Source organism: Protomyctophum bolini (genome assembly GCF_963924005.1).
Source record: "Protomyctophum bolini genome assembly, chromosome: 13".
Classification (NCBI taxonomy): domain Eukaryota; kingdom Metazoa; phylum Chordata; class Actinopteri; order Myctophiformes; family Myctophidae; genus Protomyctophum; species Protomyctophum bolini.
The window spans coordinates 32,841,981-32,865,636 of NC_137874.1; the positions used below are offsets into that span (position 1 = coordinate 32,841,981).

The window sequence follows — 23,656 nt, forward strand, 5'->3', positions numbered from 1 at the left end:
GATACAGCAGCCTCTCGATCGATTCACCTATTTTCGATCGATATTGCCATATCGATGTTTGCACCACTATCTCCACGGCGACTCGCTCACCTCCGCTTGCTCGGCGGTGCCTCTCGTGGCTCCAGTCACCTTCAGACGGCGTGCCACCTCCCTCCACCACCTCCCTCCACCACCTCCAACCACCTCCCACCACCTCCCTCCACCTCCCTCCACAACCTCCCTTTTGTGTAAAACAGGAACTCGGTTTGGCTCCTCCCGTTTCTTAGTGCACTTCCTCCCGGGTGCTTCTCTGTCCATTCCTACTAACAACAACATTTACATGTTTAAGGCAGTAATGCTGATGTATCAATCTGTCTTGAGAGATTAGTTTCCATGTGACATTTTGGAATGACCAAGGCTCTCAGGCTGCAGGACTTTTAGCTGCTCTTGAATTTGTTTAGCATATATTTAGCAGAGTTGGTGTCAAAGTGTCCTTGAGCAAGACGCTGAACCCCAAATTGCTCACGATGTGCAGGTCGTTGCCTTGCATGGTTTCCTCCGCCATTCCGCGTGTGAATGAAGAATTTGTGAATGTAATGCACAATCTATGTGAAGCGATTTGGATGAAAGCGTTATATAAATGCACCATTTTTGCCATTTTGTAGCGTGTGTACGTGGGTTGATGTTTGTCCCTGTGTCTCCATCCAGACGTGGTGACGTCACTGAAGAAACGGAGGCTTCGCTCTATGCTTCCTCTCAGTACGTCCATGGACCACCGACCCCGAGACCTGCAGCTACAAGACTGTCTGACACTGGCCGCTCTCACACACACGCACCGTGAGTCACACACACACACACACACACATGCACGCGCACACACACACGCACACACACACATCATAATAATGTTGTGTTTTTGTGTGTGTCTCCAGCGCCCCCTGGTGGCTGTGTTCCTGGCCAGGGAGAGTACATCCACCTGGGCCTGTTCAGTGACAGACAGGCCCTGTACCGCATGCTGCAGGAGGAAGGTACTTTACTCACATACAGTACACAACTACTGCTATCACTCACAACTAGAAATCTTTGTTTGTTAATCTTTTGCAATGCATTAATAATTAAACACATTTTAGGAAAAGGCAGGGTAAGTGAATTTTATTTTCTTGTGTTTGATCAGTAACAGGAGTCTCCCCATCTCTCCAGCTCCTTAATAAACAGAACATACATTTTCACATGGGTGGAAAAAAATCTCTCCTGATTGGATATAATTGGTATCCCAACCTGTAAATGTATTTTCCGTTTACTAAAAGGCAGGAGAGACATGGAGACTCGACTCCTGTTACTGAACAAACATTCTAGCGATGATTAGGACTATTATAATATTGAGCTATTTAACACTTATTTTAACCAAAGAAAATCACTTGCCCTACCTTTAACCTCCCTACCAAGCCATAAAGAATCGTTGCAAAACCCACAAACGGATGGTTTTCACGACTCGAGACCCAAAAGAGTCCTGCAATCCTGCACCTGACTTATATTTATAAAATAAATGAAGAGTAAACCTCTGTAACCTTGCTGTGACAGAGGAGGGCCACGCGGAGGCAGCTCACTACGACTCCATCCCCTACCTGCGACTGTGGAGCGGAGACCTCCAGGGGGCGCTGCAGCTTGCCACCGAGCGGGGAGAGCTCAGTGACCACCTGCTGTCCCTCGCCCCCATGGGTGAGTTACACTGCACCTGCTGCCCCTCGCCAGACCAAAGGGGCAGACCAAGTACAGAGCCAAATTAAGTCAAGTTTACAAAGTATTGAGTAGTGCTGTCAAACAAGTCTATGAAGCTATCTATGAAAAACACAATTTTATACCGTATATCTCTCTCAGCTACCAGGTGTACAGTATATCATGTGATGTGTTGCAGCAGGTTACCAGGTGTACAGTATATCATGTGATGTGATTGCAGCGGGTTACCAGGTGTGGTCCAGGACGGTGGAGGCCTACGTCAAACAGCTGTGTCTGCAGGAGCAGCACCTGAAGGCAGCCTCGCACCTGCTGTCCATCAACAGAGTGTACCCGGCCATAGATCTGCTGCAATGCAACAAGCTGTACAGGTTGACCTACCTACCTACCGTCTTACAGATCAACTCTTGATCAAATGTGCATTTTAATTTACAAAATACTCTACTGGTCAAGAACTTTCTTCTCTTTTCCCGCCCATTTTGGGCGGGAACCCCTTTTGGTGTTTTAAAGCATTATGTTATGGAGCGTCGCAGTCCCTCCCCCTTTCAGAACAACGAGTGGCCCAGGAAATGAATCTCAATGCATTTTCCTCATAGACATTTCAGAATGTATTTATTTAAAGACCTTTTAAGCGTTGTACGAAGCAAACTCTTGTCGTGACAAATCATGACAACACACACAATATTTTGGACCAAACAAATAATTACAAAGAAGAAACAACAAAAAAGGCAGTTTTTTTCTACTTTCTAATTCTTTGTTTGGCCTGAAAATGTGTGTTTGTTGTCATGATTTGTCACGACAATAGTTGGCTTTGTCCGCGGCGTAAAAGGTCTTTAAATAAATACTTTCTGAAATGTCTATGAGGAAAATGCATTGAGATTAATTTCCTGGGCCACTCGTTGTTCTGAAAGGGGGAGGAACTGCGACGCTCTATACTTTAGCTATTGAAAAATAGCAGATCTACAAGCTCATAGCGCGGCACCGAGTGCCACACTATGAACTTGTAGGTCTGCTATTTTAGAAAAATCGTGAAAATGTGCTTCAAATCTTTGAATATATATTATTACATTTTTTTTTAATTGCCAATGCCAATCCATTTTCTATAATCATGTCATAGATAAAAGTATTTCAATCATGTTCTATATACTTTTTTTTTGCACAGCTTTGTGCTTGTGTGCTTGTACCACGGAATGTGATGATTTGATTTGCTGAGCACGGAATGTGATGATAAGAGCGCCCCTCACTTCACAGTCACACAAGTTGTTTTTTGAGGGCTCCTGTATTCAGCTATAGTGTCTATTGTTGTCCTAACACAAACATTAAATGCCATTGACGTGTGTGTGTGTGTGTGTGTGTGTGTGTGTGTGTGTGTGTGTGTGTGTGTGTGTGTGTGTGTGTGTGTGTGTGTGTGTGTGTGTGTGTGTGTGTGTGTGTGTGTGTGTGTGTGTGTGTGTGTGTGTGTGTGTGTGTGCGCATCAGGGAGGCCATAGCACTGGCCAAGGCCCGGTTGCAGCCAGACGATCCTGTTTTGAAGGAGCTCTTCTTGTCCTGGGCCGCTGTCCTGGAGAAGGACGGACATCTGTCCTCTGCTGCCAAGTGGTAAACAACGATGGTTCATTCATCTGATTAATCTTTTATTATATACATACCGGTATTTGTAAAGTTGGTCACGTGGCCAAAAGACGTGCGGCCCAGCCTATGAAAACATGTGCGTTGGTCACGTGGATGTGCGCCCCAGCCTATGAAAACATGTGGCATGTGGCCACTAGCCTGTGCTCACTGTCATGTTCTCACTGTCATGTTCCGTTCAGAACTGTGCTTTTATTTTCTGTAATTTTGCGCCCTCTGGTGGACGTTGGTTAAGTGTGAGTTTCCATGCAAACTAGCTCAGTGTCCCACACACACACACACACACACACTTACATACAGTTTCATTCATGCAAACACGGCACTTCTGCCGCGGAGTGCGTGGCGAAGTAACTCTGGGATTGAGTGCCCGCGTAGAAATTCTAGTTATATACACTTGGTTTCCATGCTTTTAGCTACACACCTGTTGAGTATCATTTTAGTAGATTATACACATATATTGACTACACCAATCTCAGTGCGGACACATTCTAACCACTTCGAATTATAGCAGATGGATAGATTTGTCACAGCACAGGTTTACCGGTGTAAAGAAGTGTGTGTGTTTTTTTGACCAAGGAGAAAACATGGGAAAGAAATATCTGAGAGATGTTAGACATTTTCTGTTTTAATTAAATAAAGACATTTTAAATATCTTCATACATTTTAAAACTGACAAACAAATCTAAGAAATTCTATCAAAAAAATAATAATGAGATAAATAAAAATAATTAAGAAGTAGTGGAAATAGACGACCTACAAGCGTGCTCGTTGTGCGCTTGTAGATCTGGTATTTCCAGCAGTCTGGGTCCCGGCGCAAACGTCTAATCTCTCTTTTGGGCCTCAACCTGAAAAGTTTGGGAACCACTATATATATATAATATATATATGATACATATATCTATATACTGTTTATATATGATACATATTCCTCAGTTACCTGGCTGCTGGCGCTGGTTTCGACGCGGCCAAAGTTCTGTCCAGGAAGAGCGACGCTCTGTCCCTGGAGACGGCGGCGGGCGTGGCCAGGCTCAGCGGGGAGGCGGGGCTGGCCGCCTCCCTCTGCCTCCGATTGGCCAAAGACCTGGCGGCGGATGACGATTGGCTGGCCGCTCAACGAGCTCTGAACACACAGGACGCCCTCCTGGTCAGTACAACGGTGCTAGTGCTGGAACCAACGATTACGTTCACAATTATGTTCATCATGCCTTTGACATGTGATCAGTGTGATTAGGGTCGCAACAAACTAAATGATTGATTTTCGAGAGTGGCAGATCTGCAAGCTTGCAACGCATTGTGATGTGACGTGTTTTGAGATGACACATGACACCTTTTGACGGGCATTGTCTAGAGATCATTTGCACCCACAGGGCGTAAAACATGTTTCTGCAACAAACGGTGTAGTATTTGTTGTTCAAATGCCCGATTGCCCATCAATGTGTGATTCAAATGTGGGCTTCATCATTCATGATTCGCATCATTTCTTTTCGCAAATGAATTAAATCATAGCCAATTGGAATGAACTATAGAAAATCAGTATGCAGTTATGACAAACGTTGACCGGTCCCGCAGTCTGAGATTTGCTGGACACAGACCTCCTGGCCTGGCCGATACCTATTGCGTCCGAATGTGATTTGGCTGAGCAGTAGAACTGTGAGGCATACAGCCGCCTCACGTGCCTGCGTGTGTATTAGTTTGGCTGTTCTTAAGCTGGACAAACGAATAGCCTTCATGAGAACACAAAAAAAAAACAATGTTTTAACCCATTTTAGGCGGGAACCCCTTTTGGTGTTAGCATTACGTTATGCTTTAGCTTTTCTTAAATAGCAGATCTACAAGCTCATAGCGCGCTACATGCTACGAGCTTGTAGGTCTGCTATTTTTGAAAAATCGAAGAATGACTGACATAGAAACATAGCTTTTTCAGAAAACTGTCATTTTCAAACAGACATTTTTAGAATCTGATCTCAGGTCAGAATGTTTTAAACAGGAACCTCTCCTCTCTGCTGTCTTCCAGGTCCACAGGTTGTATTTCAGTGTCGCGGAGCTTCTGACCCTGACGCTGTCCGACTGCAGAGTGTTGCCGTGGTCCTGCACCTCGGCGCACCCCTGGTCTCAGAGCTGCGAGCCGCCCGGCGCCGCGCGCGGCCTGCGGCACAGGATCAGGGAGGTGTGGGCCAAGGAGTTCAGCGTCTCGGAGGAGCTGACGGACAAGGAGACGCTCAGGAGACTCATGCAGGAGCTGAAGGCTGTGGAGAACCCACAGCCCAGCCCCAACCTCCCTCTCAAACAGGTAGGACATCTGCCAGAGCAGTGCCTCTCGAAGTGGGGAGGTTCATTTGAGATCCAGTTTAAAATGCTTAAAGGGGATTTTGTTTTTGTAATCCATTACTGATACAGTACATCTCTTATGGTGGATCTCTGCCACAAGATCCTTTCATATACATGTCAATGTGGGGCATTTCGGGGCAAGACACTGCCTTCAGAACTACTGCCTCCAACGGACAAACAAATTGCCTTTTTACGACATTACTAAACGCAACATAATTATAATAACGATGTGAATATATATATAAAAAACGGTACATTATTATTTTATTCTCTCTCTTTCTTTCTCTCTCTCTCAGGTGGTGTGGTGTGTGTCCTTGTGTGTGTCTCAGGCTGTGGTCAGCTTATTGCTGTGTGACTGCATAGAGGAAGTGACATCGCTGTGGCAGGCTGTGTCTGGGACCAGCGAACATTTCCGTTTGTGTTCAGCCCTCTGTACGCTGCTGTTTCCTGACGGTAAGCACGCACGCACGCACACACGCACACACACACACACACACACACACACACACACACAGCTTTACCACCAGGGGGTAAACTCTGTTCGCTGAAATTTAACCCCATTTCCAAGGTTCTCGTTCAGCCTGCTGTTCCTATTAACCCATTTTGGGGCGGGAACCCCTTTTGGTGTTAGCATTATGTTATGCTTTAGCTATTGAACAAGGAAAACAACCGCACACTGTCTTCAAATGCAGTGACCACCATTTATTTACAGGGAAATAGCAACGTTTCGGCCTATGCGGCCTTCATCAGGCTATCTTTATGAACACAAATGAGAAAGCATCCTTTTTGTAGGCTGTCTGGCCTAAATGTAAGCCTATCAATTTCAATTCAATTCAAAGGGCTTTATTGGCATGAGAAAACAGAACAAACGAAATGACATGACATCACTCAACTTAAGGTGACAGGTACTCTATAATGGTTAGAAGCTGTTTTTCAACAACCAAAAGTGTCAAATAATGTTTTAGGAGCTGTTTCTCAACAACCAAAAGTGTCAAATAATGTTTTAGGAGCTGTTTCTCAACAACCAAAGTGTCAAATAATGGTTAGAAGCTGTTTTTCAACAACCAAAAGTGTCAAATAATGTTTTAGGAGCTGTTTCTCAACAACCAAAAGTGTAAAATAATGTTTTAGGAGCTGTTTCTCAACAACCAAAGTGTCAAATAATGGTTAGAAGCTGTTTTTCAACAACCAAAAGTGTCAAATAATGTTTTAGGAGCTGTTTCTCAACAACCAAAAGTGTAAAATAATGTTTTATGAGCTGTTTCTCAACAACCAAAAGTGTCAAATAATGTTTTAGGAGCTGTTTCTCAATAACCAAAAGTGTCAAATAATGTTTTAGGAGCTGTTTCTCAACAACCAAAGTGTCAAATAATGGTTAGAAGCTGTTTTTCAACAACCAAAAGTGTCAAATAATGTTTTAGGAGCTGTTTCTCAACAACCAAAAGTGTAAAATAATGTTTTAGGAGCTGTTTCTCAACAACCAAAGTGTCAAATAAGGGTTAGAAGCTGTTTTTCAACAACCAAAAGTGTCAAATAATGTTTTAGGAGCTGTTTCTCAACAACCAAAAGTGTAAAATAATGTTTTATGAGCTGTTTCTCAACAACCAAAGTGTCAAATAATGGTTAGAAGCTGTTTTTCAACAACCAAAAGTGTCAAATAATGTTTTAGGAGCTGTTTCTCAATAACCAAAAGTGTAAAATAATGTTTTAGGAGCTGTTTCTCAACAACCAAAGTGTCAAATAATGGTTAGAAGCTGTTTTTCAACAACCAAAAGTGTCAAATAATGTTTTAGGAGCTGTTTCTCAACAACCAAAAGTGTAAAATAATGTTTTAGGAGCTGTTTCTCAACAACCAAAGTGTCAAATAATGGTTAGAAGCTGTTTTTCAACAACCAAAAGTGTCAAATAATGTTTTAGGAGCTGTTTCTCAACAACCAAAAGTGTAAAATAATGTTTTATGAGCTGTTTCTCAACAACCAAAGTGTCAAATAATGGTTAGAAGCTGTTTTTCAACAACCAAAAGTGTCAAATAATGTTTTAGGAGCTGTTTCTCAATAACCAAAAGTGTAAAATAATGTTTTAGGAGCTGTGTCTCAACAACCAAAGTTTCAAATAATGGTTAGAAGCTGTTTTTCAACAACCAAAAGTGTCAAATAATGTTTTAGGAGCTGTTTCTCAACAACCAAAGTGTCAAATAATGGTTAGAAGCTGTTTTTCAACAACCAAAAGTGTCAAATAATGTTTTAGGAGCTGTTTCTCAACAACCAAAAGTGTAAAATAATGTTTTAGGAGCTGTTTCTCAACAACCAAAGTGTCAAATAATGGTTAGAAGCTGTTTTTCAACAACCAAAAGTGTCAAATAATGTTTTAGGAGCTGTTTCTCAACAACCAAAAGTGTAAAATAATGTTTTAGGAGCTGTTTCTCAACAACCAAAGTGTCAAATAATGGTTAGAAGCTGTTTTTCAACAACCAAAAGTGTCAAATAATGTTTTAGGAGCTGTTTCTCAACAACCAAAAGTGTAAAATAATGTTTTAGTTGTTTTAAAATAATTTGCCACCCAAAATAATTTGCCAAAATAATTTGCCTCCCAAAATAATTTGCCAAAATAATTTGCCTCCCAAAATAATTTGCCAAAATAATTTGCCTCCCAAAATAATTTGCCTCCCAAAATAATTTGCCTCCCAAAATAATTTGCCTCCCAAAATAATTTGCCAAAATAATTTGCCTCCCAAAATAATTTGCCAAAATAATTTGCCTCCCAAAATAATTTGCCTCCCAAAATAATTTGCCAAAATAATTTGCCTCCCAAAATAATTTGCCAAAATAATTTGCCTCCCAAAATAATTTGCCAAAATAATTTGCCTCCCAAAATAATTTGCCTCCCAAAATAATTTGCCTCCCAAAATAATTTGCCAAAATAATTTGCCTCCCAAAATAATTTGCCAAAATAATTTGCCTCCCAAAATAATTTGCCTCCAAAAATAATTTGCCAAAATAATTTGCCAAAATAATTTGCCTCCCAAAATAATTTGCCTCCCAAAATAATTTGCCAAAATAATTTGCCTCCCAAAATAATTTGCCAAAATAATTTGCCTCCCAAAATAATTTGCCAAAATAATTTGCCTCCCAAAATAATTTGCCTCCCAAAATAATTTGCCTCCCAAAATAATTTGCCAAAATAATTTGCCTCCCAAAATAATTTGCCAAAATAATTTGCCTCCCAAAATAATTTGCCAAAATAATTTGCCTCCCAAAATAATTTGCCTCCCAAAATAATTTGCCTAAATAATTTGCCTCCCAAAATAATTTGCCTCCCAAAATAATTTGCCTGCCAAAATAATTTGCCTCCCAAAATAATTTGCCTCCCAAAATAATTTGCCTCCCAAAATAATTTGCCAAAATAATTTGCCTCCCAAAATAATTTGCCAAAATAATTTGCCTCCCAAAATAATTTGCCTCCAAAAATAATTTGCCAAAATAATTTGCCAAAATAATTTGCCTCCCAAAATAATTTGCCTCCCAAAATAATTTGCCAAAATAATTTGCCTCCCAAAATAATTTGCCAAAATAATTTGCCTCCCAAAATAATTTGCCAAAATAATTTGCCTCCCAAAATAATTTGCCTCCCAAAATAATTTGCCTCCCAAAATAATTTGCCAAAATAATTTGCCTCCCAAAATAATTTGCCAAAATAATTTGCCTCCCAAAATAATTTGCCAAAATAATTTGCCTCCCAAAATAATTTGCCTCCCAAAATAATTTGCCTAAATAATTTGCCTCCCAAAATAATTTGCCTGCCAAAATAATTTGCCTCCCAAAATAATTTGCCTCCCAAAATAATTTGCCAAATTTGCCTCCCAAAATAATTTGCCTCCCAAAATAATTTGCCTCCCAAAATAATTTGCCTCCCAAAATAATTTGCCAAAATAATTTGCCTCCCAAAATAATTTGCCTCCCAAAATAATTTGCCAAAATAATTTGCCTCCCAAAATAATTTGCCAAAATAATTTGCCTCCCAAAATAATAATAATCACCAATAATAATAACCAAAAGTGTCAAATAATGTTTTAGGAGCTGTTTCTCAATAACCGAAAGTGTAAAATAATGTTTTAGGAGCTGTTTCTCAACAACCAAAGTGTCAAATAATGGTTAGAAGCTGTTTTTCAACAACCAAAAGTGTCAAATAATGTTTTAGGAGCTGTTTCTCAACAACCAAAAGTGTAAAATAATGTTTTAGGAGCTGTTTCTCAACAACCAAAGTGTCAAATAATGGTTAGAAGCTGTTTTTCAACAACCAAAAGTGTCAAATAATGTTTTAGGAGCGGTTTCTCAATAACCAAAAGTGTAAAATAATGCTTTAGGAGCTGTTTCTCAACAACCAAAGTGTCAAATAATGGTTAGAAGCTGTTTTTCAACAACCAAAAGTGTCAAATAATGTTTTAGGAGCTGTTTCTCAACAACCAAAAGTGTAAAATAATGTTTTAGGAGCTGTTTCTCAACAACCAAAGTGTCAAATAATGGTTAGAAGCTGTTTTTCAACAACCAAAAGTGTCAAATAATGTTTTAGGAGCTGTTTCTCAACAACCAAAAGTGTAAAATAATGTTTTAGGAGCTGTTTCTCAACAACCAAAGTGTCAAATAATGGTTAGAAGCTGTTTTTCAACAACCAAAAGTGTCAAATAATGTTTTAGGAGCTGTTTCTCAACAACCAAAAGTGTAAAATAATGTTTTATGAGCTGTTTCTCAACAACCAAAGTGTCAAATAATGGTTAGAAGCTGTTTTTCAACAACCAAAAGTGTCAAATAATGTTTTAGGAGCTGTTTCTCAATAACCAAAAGTGTAAAATAATGTTTTAGGAGCTGTGTCTCAACAACCAAAGTTTCAAATAATGGTTAGAAGCTGTTTTTCAACAACCAAAAGTGTCAAATAATGTTTTAGGAGCTGTTTCTCAACAACCAAAAGTGTAAAATAATGTTTTAGGAGCTGTTTCTCAACAACCAAAGTGTCAAATAATGCTTAGAAGCTGTTTTTCAACAACCAAAAGTGTCAAATAATGTTTTAGGAGCTGTTTCTCAACAACCAAAAGTGTAAAATAATGTTTTAGGAGCTGTTTCTCAACAACCAAAGTGTCAAATAATGGTTAGAAGCTGTTTTTCAACAACCAAAAGTGTCAAATAATGTTTTAGGAGCTGTTTCTCAACAACCAAAAGTGTAAAATAATGTTTTAGGAGCTGTTTCTCAACAACCAAAGTGTCAAATAATGGTTAGAAGCTGTTTTTCAACAACCAAAAGTGTCAAATAATGTTTTAGGAGCTGTTTCTCAACAACCAAAAGTGTAAAATAATGTTTTAGGAGCTGTTTCTCAACAACCAAAGTGTCAAATAATTGTTAGAAGCTGTTTTTCAACAACCAAAATTGTCAAATAATGTTTTAGGAGCTGTTTCTCAACAACCAAAAGTGTAAAATAATGTTTTAGGAGCTGTTTCTCAACAACCAAAGTGTCAAATAATGGTTAGAAGCTGTTTTTCAACAACCAAAAGTGTCAAATAATGTTTTAGGAGCTGTTTCTCAACAACCAAAAGTGTAAAATAATGTTTTAGTTGTTTTAAAATAATTTGCCTCCCAAAATAATTTGCCTCCCAAAATAATTTGCCAAAATAATTTGCCTCCCAAAATAATTTGCCTCCCAAAATAATTTGCCAAAATAATTTGCCTCCCAAAATAATTTGCCTCCCAAAATAATTTGCCAAAATAATTTGCCTCCCAAAATAATTTGCCAAAATAATTTGCCTCCCAAAATAATTTGCCTCCCAAAATAATTTGCCAAAATAATTTGCCTCCCAAAATAATTTGCCAAAATAATTTGCCTCCCAAAATAATTTGCCTGCCAAAATAATTTGCCTCCCAAAATAATTTGCCTCCCAAAATAATTTGCCTCCCAAAATAATTTGCCTAAATTATTTGCCTCCCAAAATAATTTGCCAAAATAATTTGCCTCCCAAAATAATTTGCCTCCCAAAATAATTTGCCTCCCAAAATAATTTGCCTCCCAAAATAATTTGCCTCCCAAAATAATTTGCCAAATTTGCCAAATTTGCCTCCCAAAATAATTTGCCTCCCAAAATAATTTCCCAAAATAATTTGCCTCCCAAAATAATTTGCCTCCCAAAATAATTTGCCAAAATAATTTGCCTCCCAAAATAATTTGCCAAAATAATTTGCCAAAATAATTTGCCTCCCAAAATAATAATAATCACCAATAATAATAACCAAAAGTGTCAAATAATGTTTTAGGAGCTGTTTCTCAATAACCGAAAGTGTAAAATAATGTTTTAGGAGCTGTTTCTCAACAACCAAAGTGTCAAATAATGGTTAGAAGCTGTTTTTCAACAACCAAAAGTGTCAAATAATGTTTTAGGAGCTGTTTCTCAACAACCAAAAGTGTAAAATAATGTTTTAGGAGCTGTTTCTCAACAACCAAAGTGTCAAATAATGGTTAGAAGCTGTTTTTCAACAACCAAAAGTGTCAAATAATGTTTTAGGAGCGGTTTCTCAATAACCAAAAGTGTAAAATAATGCTTTAGGAGCTGTTTCTCAACAACCAAAGTGTCAAATAATGGTTAGAAGCTGTTTCTCAATAACCGAAAGTGTAAAATAATGTTTTAGGAGCTGTTTCTCAACAACCAAAGTGTCAAATAATGGTTAGAAGCTGTTTTTCAACAACCAAAAGTGTCAAATAATGTTTTAGGAGCTGTTTCTCAACAACCAAAAGTGTAAAATAATGTTTTAGGAGCTGTTTCTCAACAACCAAAGTGTCAAATAATGGTTAGAAGCTGTTTTTCAACAACCAAAAGTGTCAAATAATGTTTTAGGAGCGGTTTCTCAATAACCAAAAGTGTAAAATAATGCTTTAGGAGCTGTTTCTCAACAACCAAAGTGTCAAATAATGGTTAGAAGCTGTTTTTCAACAACCAAAAGTGTAAAATAATGCTTTAGGAGCTGTTTCTCAACAACCAAAGTGTCAAATAATGGTTAGAAGCTGTTTTTCAACAACCAAAAGTGTCAAATAATGTTTTAGGAGCTGTTTCTCAACAACCAAAAGTGTAAAATAATGTTTTAGGAGCTGTTTCTCAACAACCAAAGTGTCAAATAATGGTTAGAAGCTGTTTTTCAACAACCAAAAGTGTCAAATAATGTTTTAGGAGCTCTTTCTCAACAACCAAAAGTGTAAAATAATGTTTTAGGAGCTGTTTCTCAACAACCAAAGTGTCAAATAATGGTTAGAAGCTGTTTTTCAACAACCAAAAGTGTCAAATAATGTTTTAGGAGCTGTTTCTCAATAACCAAAAGTGTAAAATATTTTTTTAGGAGCTGTTTCTCAACAACCAAAGTGTCAAATAATGGTTAGAAGCTGTTTTTCAACAACCAAAAGTGTCAAATAATGTTTTAGGAGCTGTTTCTCAACAACCAAAAGTGTAAAATAATGTTTTAGGAGCTGTTTCTCAACAACCAAAGTGTCAAATAATGGTTAGAAGCAGTTTTTCAACAACCAAAAGTGTCAAATAATGTTTTAGGAGCTGTTTCTCAATAACCAAAAGTGTAAAATAATGTTTTAGGAGCTGTTTCTCAACAACCAAAGTGTCAAATAATGGTTAGAAGCTGTTTTTCAACAACCAAAAGTGTCAAATAATGTTTTAGGAGCTGTTGCTCAACAACCAAAAGTGTCAAATAATGTTTTAGGAGCTGTTTCTCAACAACCAAAGTGTCAAATAATGGTTAGAAGCTGTTTTTCAACAACCAAAAGTGTCAAATAATGTTTTAGGAGCTGTTTCTCAATAACCAAAAGTGTAAAATAATGTTTTAGGAGCTGTTTCTCAACAACCAAAGTGTCAAATAATGGTTAGAAGCTGTTTTTCAACAACCAAAAGTGTCAAATAATGTTTTAGGAGCTGTTTCTCAATAACCAAAAGTGTAAAATAATGTTTTAGGAGCTGTTTCTCAACAACCAAAGTGTCAAATAATGGTTAGAAGCTGTTTTTCAACAACCAAAAGTGTCAAATAATGTTTTAGGAGCTGTTTCTCAATAACCAAAAGTGTAAAATAATGTTTTAGGAGCTGTTTCTCAACATCCAAAGTGTCAAATAATGGTTAGAAGCTGTTTTTCAACAACCAAAAGTGTCAAATAATGTTTTAGGAGCTGTTTCTCAACAACCAAAAGTGTAAAATAATGTTTTAGGAGCTGTTTCTCAACAACCAAAGTGTCAAATAATGGTTAGAAGCTGTTTTCCAACAACCAAAAGTGTCAAATAATGTTTTAGGAGCTGTTTCTCAATAACCAAAAGTGTAAAATAATGTTTTAGGAGCTGTTTCTCAACAACCAAAGTGTCAAATAATGGTTAGAAGCTGTTTTTCAACAACCAAAAGTGTCAAATAATGTTTTAGGAGCTGTTTCTCAATAACCAAAAGTGTAAAATAATGTTTTAGGAGCTGTTTCTCAACAACCAAAGTGTCAAATAATGGTTAGAAGCTGTTTTTCAACAACCAAAAGTGTCAAATAATGTTTTAGGAGCTGTTTCTCAATAACCAAAAGTGTAAAATAATGTTTTAGGAGCTGTTTCTCAACATCCAAAGTGTCAAATAATGGTTAGAAGCTGTTTTTCAACAACCAAAAGTGTCAAATAATGTTTTAGGAGCTGTTTCTCAATAACCAAAAGTGTAAAATAATGTTTTAGGAGCCGTTTCTCAACAACCAAAGTGTCAAATAATGGTTAGAAGCTGTTTTTCAACAACCAAAATTGTCAAATAATGTTTTAGGAGCTGTTTCTCAATAACCAAAAGTGTAAAATAATGTTTTAGGAGCCGTTTCTCAACAACCAAAGTGTCAAATAATGGTTAGAAGCTGTTTTTCAACAACCAAAATTGTCAAATAATGTTTTAGGAGCTGTTTCTCAATAACCAAAAGTGTAAAATAATTTGCCAAAATAATTTGCCTCCCAAAATAATTTGCCAAAATAATTTGCCTCCCAAAATAATTTGCCTCCCAAAATAATTTGCCTCCCAAAATAATTTGCCTCCCAAAATAATTTGTCTCCCAAAATAATTTGCCTCCCAAAATAATTTGCCTCCCAAAATAATTTGCCTGCCAAAATAATTTGCCTCCCAAAATAATTTGCCTCCCAAAATAATTTGCCAAAATAATTTGCCTCCCAAAATAATTTGCCAAAATAATTTGCCTCCCAAAATAATTTGCCTCCCAAAATAATTTGCCAAAATAATTTGCCTCCCAAAATAATTTGCCTCCCAAAATAATTTGCCTCCCAAAATAATTTGCCAAAATAATTTGCCTCCCAAAATAATTTGCCAAAATAATTTGCCTCCCAAAATAATTTGCCAAAATAATTTGCCTCCCAAAATAATTTGCCTCCCAAAATAATTTGCCTAAATTATTTGCCTCCCAAAATAATTTGCCTAAATTATTTGCCTCCCAAAATAATTTGCCAAAATAATTTGCCTCCCAAAATAATTTGCCAAAATAATTTGCCTCCCAAAATAATTTGCCTCCCAAAATAATTTGCCAAAATAATTTGCCTCCCAAAATAATTTGCCAAAATAATTTGCCTCCCAAAATAATTTGCCAAAATAATTTGCCAAAATAATTTGCCTCCCAAAATAATTTGCCTCCCAAAATAATTTGCCAAAATAATTTGCCTCCCAAAATAATAATAATCACCAATAATAATAACCAAAAGTGTCAAATAATGTTTTAGGAGCTGTTTCTCAATAACCGAAAGTGTAAAATAATGTTTTAGGAGCTGTTTCTCAACAACCAAAGTGTCAAATAATGCTTAGAAGCTGTTTTTCAACAACCAAAAGTGTCAAATAATGTTTTAGGAGCTGTTTCTCAACAACCAAAAGTGTAAAATAATGTTTTAGGAGCTGTTTCTCAACAACCAAAGTGTCAAATAATGGTTAGAAGCTGTTTTTCAACAACCAAAAGTGTCAAATAATGTTTTAGGAGCTGTTTCTCAACAACCAAAAGTGTAAAATAATGTTTTAGGAGCTGTTTCTCAACAACCAAAGTGTCAAATAATGGTTAGAAGCTGTTTTTCAACAACCAAAAGTGTCAAATAATGTTTTAGGAGCTGTTTCTCAACAACCAAAAGTGTAAAATAATGTTTTAGGAGCTGTTTCTCAACAACCAAAGTGTCAAATAATGGTTAGAAGCTGTTTTTCAACAACCAAAAGTGTCAAATAATGTTTTAGGAGCTGTTTCTCAACAACCAAAAGTGTAAAATAATGTTTTAGGAGCTGTTTCTCAACAACCAAAGTGTCAAATAATGGTTAGAAGCTGTTTTTCAACAACCAAAAGTGTCAAATAATGTTTTAGGAGCTGTTTCTCAATAACCAAAAGTGTAAAATAATGTTTTAGGAGCCGTTTCTCAACATCCAAAGTGTCAAATAATGGTTAGAAGCTGTTTTTCAACAACCAAAAGTGTCAAATAATGTTTTAGGAGCCGTTTCTCAATAACCAAAAGTGTAAAATAATGTTTTAGGAGCCGTTTCTCAACAACCAAAGTGTCAAATAATGGTTAGAAGCTGTTTTTCAACAACCAAAAGTGTCAAATAATGTTTTAGGAGCTGTTTCTCAACAACCAAAAGTGTAAAATAATGTTTTAGGAGCTGTTTCTCAACAACCAAAGTGTCAAATAATGGTTAGAAGCAGTTTTTCAACAACCAAAAGTGTCAAATAATGTTTTAGGAGCTGTTTCTCAATAACCAAAAGTGTAAAATAATGTTTTAGGGGCTGTTTCTCAACATCCAAAGTGTCAAATAATGGTTAGAAGCTGTTTTTCAACAACCAAAAGTGTCAAATAATGTTTTAGGAGCTGTTTCTCAATAACCTAAAGTGTAAAATAATGTTTTAGGAGCCGTTTCTCAACAACCAAAGTGTCAAATAATGGTTAGAAGCTGTTTTTCAACAACCAAAATTGTCAAATAATGTTTTAGGAGCTGTTTCTCAATAACCGAAAGTGTAAAATAATTTGCCAAAATAATTTGCCTCCCAAAATAATTTGCCTCCCAAAATAATTTGCCTCCCAAAATAATTTGCCTCCCAAAATAATTTGCCTCCCAAAATAATTTGCCTCCCAAAATAATTTGCCTCCCAAAATAATTTGTCTCCCAAAATAATTTGCCTCCCAAAATAATTTGCCTCCCAAAATAATTTGCCTCCCAAAATAATTTGCCAAAATAATTTGCCTCCCAAAATAATTTGCCAAAATAATTTGCCTCCCAAAATAATTTGCCTCCCAAAATAATTTGCCAAAATAATTTGCCTCCCAAAATAATTTGCCAAAATAATTTGCCTCCCAAAATAATTTGCCTAAATTATTTGCCAAAATAATTTGCCTCCCAAAATAATTTGCCTAAATTATTTGCCTCCCAAAATAATTTGCCTAAATTATTTGCCTCCCAAAATAATTTGCCAAAATAATTTGCCTCCCAAAATAATTTGCCTCCCAAAATAATTTGCCAAAATAATTTGCCTCCCAAAATAATTTGCCAAAATAATTTGCCTCCCAAAATAATTTGCCAAAATAATTTGCCTCCCAAAATAATTTGCCTCCCAAAATAAATTGCCTCCCAAAATAATTTGCCTCCCAAAATAATTTGCCTCCCAAAATAATTTGTCTCCCAAAATAATTTGCCTCCCAAAATAATTTGCCTCCCAAAATAATTTGCCTGCCAAAATAATTTGCCTCCCAAAATAATTTGCCTCCCAAAATAATTTGCCAAAATAATTTGCCTCCCAAAATAATTTGCCTCCCAAAATAATTTGCCAAAATAATTTGCCTCCCAAAATAATTTGCCAAAATAATTTGCCTCCCAAAATAATTTGCCTAAATTATTTGCCAAAATAATTTGCCTCCCAAAATAATTTGCCTAAATTATTTGCCTCCCAAAATAATTTGCCTAAATTATTTGCCTCCCAAAATAATTTGCCAAAATAATTTGCCTCCCAAAATAATTTGCCTCCCAAAATAATTTGCCAAAATAATTTGCCTCCCAAAATAATTTGCCAAAATAATTTGCCTCCCAAAATAATTTGCCAAAATAATTTGCCTCCCAAAATAATTTGCCAAAATAATTTGCCTCCCAAAATAATTTGCCAAAATAATTTGCCTCCCAAAATAATTTGCCTCCCAAAATTATTTGCCTCCCAAAATTATTTGCCTCCCAAAATAATTTGCCAAAATAATTTGCCTCCCAAAATAATAATAATCACCAATAATAATAACCAAAAGTGTCAAATAATGTTTTAGGAGCTGTTTCTCAATAACCGAAAGTGTAAAATAATGTTTTAGGAGCTGTTTCTCAACAACCAAAGTGTCAAATAATGCTTAGAAGCTGTTTTTCAACAACCAAAAGTGTCAAATAATGTTTTAGGAGCTGTTTCTCAACAACCAAAAGTGTAAAATAATGTTTTAGGAGCTGTTTCTCAACAACCAAAGTGTCAAATAATGGTTAGAAGCTGTTTTTCAACAACCAAAAGTGTCAAATAATGTTTTAGGAGCTGTTTCTCAACAACCAAAAGTGTAAAATAATGTTTTAGGAGCTGTTTCTCAACAACCAAAGTGTCAAATAATGGTTAGAAGCAGTTTTTCAACAACCAAAAGTGTCAAATAATGTTTTAGGAGCTGTTTCTCAATAACCAAAAGTGTAAAATAATGTTTTAGGAGCTGTTTCTCAACAACCAAAGTGTCAAATAATGGTTAGAAGCTGTTTTTCAACAACCAAAAGTGTCAAATAATGTTTTAGGAGCTGTTTCTCAACAACCAAAAGTGTAAAATAATGTTTTAGGAGCTGTTTCTCAACACCCAAATTGTCAAATAATGGTTAGAAGCTGTTTTTCAACAACCAAAAGTGTCAAATAATGTTTTAGGAGCTGTTTCTCAATAACCAAAAGTGTAAAATAATGTTTTAGGAGCCGTTTCTCAACATCCAAAGTGTCAAATAATGGTTAGAAGCTGTTTTTCAACAACCAAAAGTGTCAAATAATGTTTTAGGAGCTGTTTCTCAATAACCAAAAGTGTAAAATAATGTTTTAGGAGCCGTTTCTCAACAACCAAAGTGTCAAATAATGGTTAGAAGCTGTCTTTCAACAACCAAAAGTGTCAAATAATGTTTTAGGAGCTGTTTCTCAACATCCAAAGTGTCAAATAATGGTTAGAAGCTGTTTTTCAACAACCAAAAGTGTCAAATAATGTTTTAGGAGCTGTTTCTCAATAACCAAAAGTGTAAAATAATGTTTTAGGAGCCGTTTCTCAACAACCAAAGTGTCAAATAATGGTTAGAAGCTGTTTTTCAACAACCAAAATTGTCAAATAATGTTTTAGGAGCTGTTTCTCAATAACCAAAAGTGTAAAATAATTTGCCAAAATAATTTGCCTCCCAAAATAATTTGCCAAAATAATTTGCCTCCCAAAATAATTTGCCAAAATAATTTGCCTCCCAAAATAATTTGCCTCCCAAAATAATTTGCCTCCCAAAATAATTTGTCTCCCAAAATAATTTGCCTCCCAAAATAATTTGCCTCCCAAAATAATTTGCCTCCCAAAATAATTTGCCTGCCAAAATAATTTGCCTCCCAAAATAATTTGCCTCCCAAAATAATTTGCCAAAATAATTTGCCTCCCAAAATAATTTGCCAAAATAATTTGCCAAAATAATTTGCCTCCCAAAATAATTTGCCTCCCAAAATAATTTGCCTCCCAAAATAATTTGCCTCCCAAAATAATTTGCCTCCCAAAATAATTTGCCAAAATAATTTGCCTCCCAAAATAATTTGCCAAAATAATTTGCCTCCCAAAATAATTTGCCAAAATAATTTGCCTCCCAAAATAATTTGCCTAAATTATTTGCCTCCCAAAATAATTTGCCTAAATTATTTGCCTCCCAAAATAATTTGCCTAAATTATTTGCCTCCCAAAATAATTTGCCTAAATTATTTGCCTCCCAAAATAATTTGCCAAAATTATTTGCCTCCCAAAATAATTTGCCAAAATAATTTGCCTCCCAAAATAATTTGCCAAAATTATTTGCCTCCCAAAATAATTTGCCAAAATAATTTGCCAAAATAATTTGCCTCCCAAAATAATTTGCCAAAATAATTTGCCTCCCAAAATAATTTGCCTCCCAAAATAATTTGCCTCCCAAAATAATTTGCCTCCCAAAATAATTTGTCTCCCAAAATAATTTGCCTCCCAAAATAATTTGCCTCCCAAAATAATTTGCCTGCCAAAATAATTTGCCTCCCAAAATAATTTGCCTCCCAAAATAATTTGCCTCCCAAAATAATTTGCCTCCCAAAATAATTTGCCAAAATAATTTGCCTCCCAAAATAATTTGCCTCCCAAAATAATTTGCCTCCCAAAATAATTTGCCAAAATAATTTGCCTCCCAAAATAATTTGCCAAAATAATTTGCCTCCCAAAATAATTTGCCAAAATAATTTGCCTCCCAAAATAATTTGCCTAAATTATTTGCCTCCCAAAATAATTTGCCTAAATTATTTGCCTCCCAAAATAATTTGCCTAAATTATTTGCCTCCCAAAATAATTTGCCTAAATTATTTGCCTCCCAAAATAATTTGCCTAAATTATTTGCCTCCCAAAATAATTTGCCAAAATAATTTGCCTCCCAAAATAATTTGCCAAAATAATTTGCCTCCCAAAATAATTTGCCTCCCAAAATAATTTGACAAAATAATTTGCCAAAATAATTTGCCTCCCAAAATAATTTGCCTCCCAAAATAATTTGCCTCCCAAAATAATTTGCCTCCCAAAATAATTTGTCTCCCAAAATAATTTGCCTCCCAAAATAATTTGCCTCCCAAAATAATTTGCCTCCCAAAATAATTTGCCTGCCAAAATAATTTGCCTCCCAAAATAATTTGCCTCCCAAAATAATTTGCCAAAATAATTTGCCTCCCAAAATAATTTGCCTCCCAAAATAATTTGCCAAAATAATTTGCCTCCCAAAATAATTTGCCTCCCAAAATAATTTGCCAAAATAATTTGCCTCCCAAAATAATTTGCCAAAATAATTTGCCTCCCAAAATAATTTGCCAAAATAATTTGCCTCCCAAAATAATTTGCCAAAATAATTTGCCTCCCAAAATAATTTGCCTAAATTATTTGCCTCCCAAAATAATTTGCCTAAATTATTTGCCTCCCAAAATAATTTGCCTAAATTATTTGCCTCCCAAAATAATTTGCCAAAATAATTTGCCTCCCAAAATAATTTGCCAAAATAATTTGCCTCCCAAAATAATTTGCCAAAATAATTTGCCAAAATAATTTGCCTCCCAAAATAATTTGCCAAAATAATTTGCCAAAATAATTTGCCTCCCAAAATAATTTGCCAAAATAATTTGCCTCCCAAAATAATTTGCCAAAATAATTTGCCTCCCAAAATAATTTGCCTCCCAAAATTATTTGCCTCCCAAAATAATTTGCCAAAATAATTTGCCTCCCAAAATAATAATAATCACCAATAATAATAACCAAAAGTGTCAAATAATGTTTTAGGAGCTGTTTCTCAACAACCAAAGTGTCAAATAATGCTTAGAAGCTGTTTTTCAACAACCAAAAGTGTCAAATAATGTTTTAGGAGCTGTTTCTCAACAACCAAAAGTGTAAAATAATGTTTTAGGAGCTGTTTCTCAACAACCAAAAGTGTAAAATAATGTTTTAGGAGCTGTTTCTCAACAACCAAAGTGTCAAATAATGGTTAGAAGCTGTTTTTCAACAACCAAAAGTGTCAAATAATGTTTTAGGAGCTGTTTCTCAACAACCAAAAGTGTAAAATAATGTTTTAGGAGCTGTTTCTCAACAACCAAAGTGTCAAATAATGGTTAGAAGCTGTTTTTCAACAACCAAAAGTGTCAAATAATGTTTTAGGAGCTGTTTCTCAACAACCAAAAGTGTAAAATAATGTTTTAGGAGCTGTTTCTCAACAACCAAAGTGTCAAATAATGGTTAGAAGCTGTTTTTCAACAACCAAAAGTGTCAAATAATGTTTTAGGAGCTGTTTCTCAACAACCAAAAGTGTAAAATAATGTTTTAGGAGCTGTTTCTCAACAACCAAAGTGTCAAATAATGGTTAGAAGCAGTTTTTCAACAACCAAAAGTGTCAAATAATGTTTTAGGAGCTGTTTCTCAATAACCAAAAGTGTAAAATAATGTTTTAGGAGCTGTTTCTCAACAACCAAAGTGTCAAATAATGGTTAGAAGCTGTTTTTCAACAACCAAAAGTGTCAAATAATGTTTTAGGAGCTGTTTCTCAACAACCAAAAGTGTAAAATAATGTTTTAGGAGCTGTTTCTCAACAACCAAAGTGTCAAATAATGGTTAGAAGCTGTTTTTCAACAACCAAAAGTGTCAAATAATGTTTTAGGAGCTGTTTCTCAGTAACCAAAAGTGTAAAATAATGTTTTAGGAGCCGTTTCTCAACATCCAAAGTGTCAAATAATGGTTAGAAGCTGTTTTTCAACAACCAAAAGTGTCAAATAATGTTTTAGGAGCTGTTTCTCAATAACCAAAAGTGTAAAATAATGTTTTAGGAGCTGTTTCTCAACAACCAAAAGTGTAAAATAATGTTTTAGGAGCTGTTTCTCAATAACCAAAAGTGTAAAATAATTTGCCAAAATAATTTGCCTCCCAAAATAATTTGCCTCCCAAAATAATTTGCCTCCCAAAATAATTTGCCTCCCAAAATAATTTGTCTCCCAAAATAATTTGCCTCCCAAAATAATTTGCCTCCCAAAATAATTTGCCTGCCAAAATAATTTGCCTCCCAAAATAATTTGCTTCCCAAAATAATTTGCCTCCCAAAATAATTTGCCAAAATAATTTGCCTCCCAAAATAATTTGCCTCCCAAAATAATTTGCCTCCCAAAATAATTTGCCTCCCAAAATAATTTGCCTCCCAAAATAATTTGCCTCCCAAAATAATTTGCCTCCCAAAATAATTTGCCAAAATAATTTGCCTCCCAAAATAATTTGCCAAAATAATTTGCCTCCCAAAATAATTTGCCAAAATAATTTGCCTCCCAAAATAATTTGCCTAAATTATTTGCCTCCCAAAATAATTTGCCAAAATAATTTGCCTCCCAAAATAATTTGCCAAAATAATTTGCCTCCCAAAATAATTTGCCAAAATAATTTGCCTCCCAAAATAATTTGCCAAAATAATTTGCCTCCCAAAATAATTTGCCTCCCAAAATAATTTGCCAAAATAATTTGCCTCCCAAAATAATTTGCCTCCCAAAATTATTTGCCTCCCAAAATAATTTGCCTCCCAAAATAATAATAATCACCAATAATAATAACCAAAAGTGTCAAATAATGTTTTAGGAGCTGTTTCTCAATAACCGAAAGTGTAAAATAATGTTTTAGGAGCTGTTTCTCACTAACCAAAGTGTCAAATAATGCTTAGAAGCTGTTTTTCAACAACCAAAAGTGTCAAATAATGTTTTAGGAGCTGTTTCTCAACAACCAAAAGTGTAAAATAATGTTTTAGGAGCCGTTTCTCAACAACCAAAGTGTCAAATAATGGTTAGAAGCTGTTTTTCAACAACCAAAAGTGTCAAATAATGTTTTAGGAGCTGTTTCTCAACAACCAAAAGTGTAAAATAATGTTTTAGGAGCTGTTTCTCAACAACCAAAGTGTCAAATAATGGTTAGAAGCTGTTTTTCAACAACCAAAAGTGTCAAATAATGTTTTAGGAGCTGTTTCTCAACAACCAAAAGTGTAAAATAATGTTTTAGGAGCTGTTTCTCAACAACCAAAGTGTCAAATAATGGTTAGAAGCTGTTTTTCAACAACCAAAAGTGTCAAATAATGTTTTAGGAGCTGTTTCTCAACAACCAAAAGTGTAAAATAATGTTTTAGGAGCTGTTTCTCAACAACCAAAGTGTCA

General features: G+C 35.5%; 1 protein-coding gene across 2 annotated transcripts in view; it reads left to right on the top strand.

Annotated features, from left to right (window-relative positions):
• gemin5 (gem (nuclear organelle) associated protein 5) overlaps positions 1-23,656 on the top strand; it is a 201,326-nt gene that overhangs the window by 18,572 nt on the left and 159,098 nt on the right. For both annotated transcript variants that reach the window (XM_080779863.1, XM_080779864.1), the window contains 8 exons: positions 688-816; positions 912-1,007; positions 1,561-1,698; positions 1,937-2,084; positions 3,193-3,312; positions 4,276-4,486; positions 5,357-5,632; positions 5,967-6,123. In XM_080779863.1, coding sequence (XP_080635989.1) covers positions 688-816; positions 912-1,007; positions 1,561-1,698; positions 1,937-2,084; positions 3,193-3,312; positions 4,276-4,486; positions 5,357-5,632; positions 5,967-6,123 — 1,275 coding nt within the window. The remainder of the gene's footprint in view (positions 1-687; positions 817-911; positions 1,008-1,560; positions 1,699-1,936; positions 2,085-3,192; positions 3,313-4,275; positions 4,487-5,356; positions 5,633-5,966; positions 6,124-23,656) is intronic.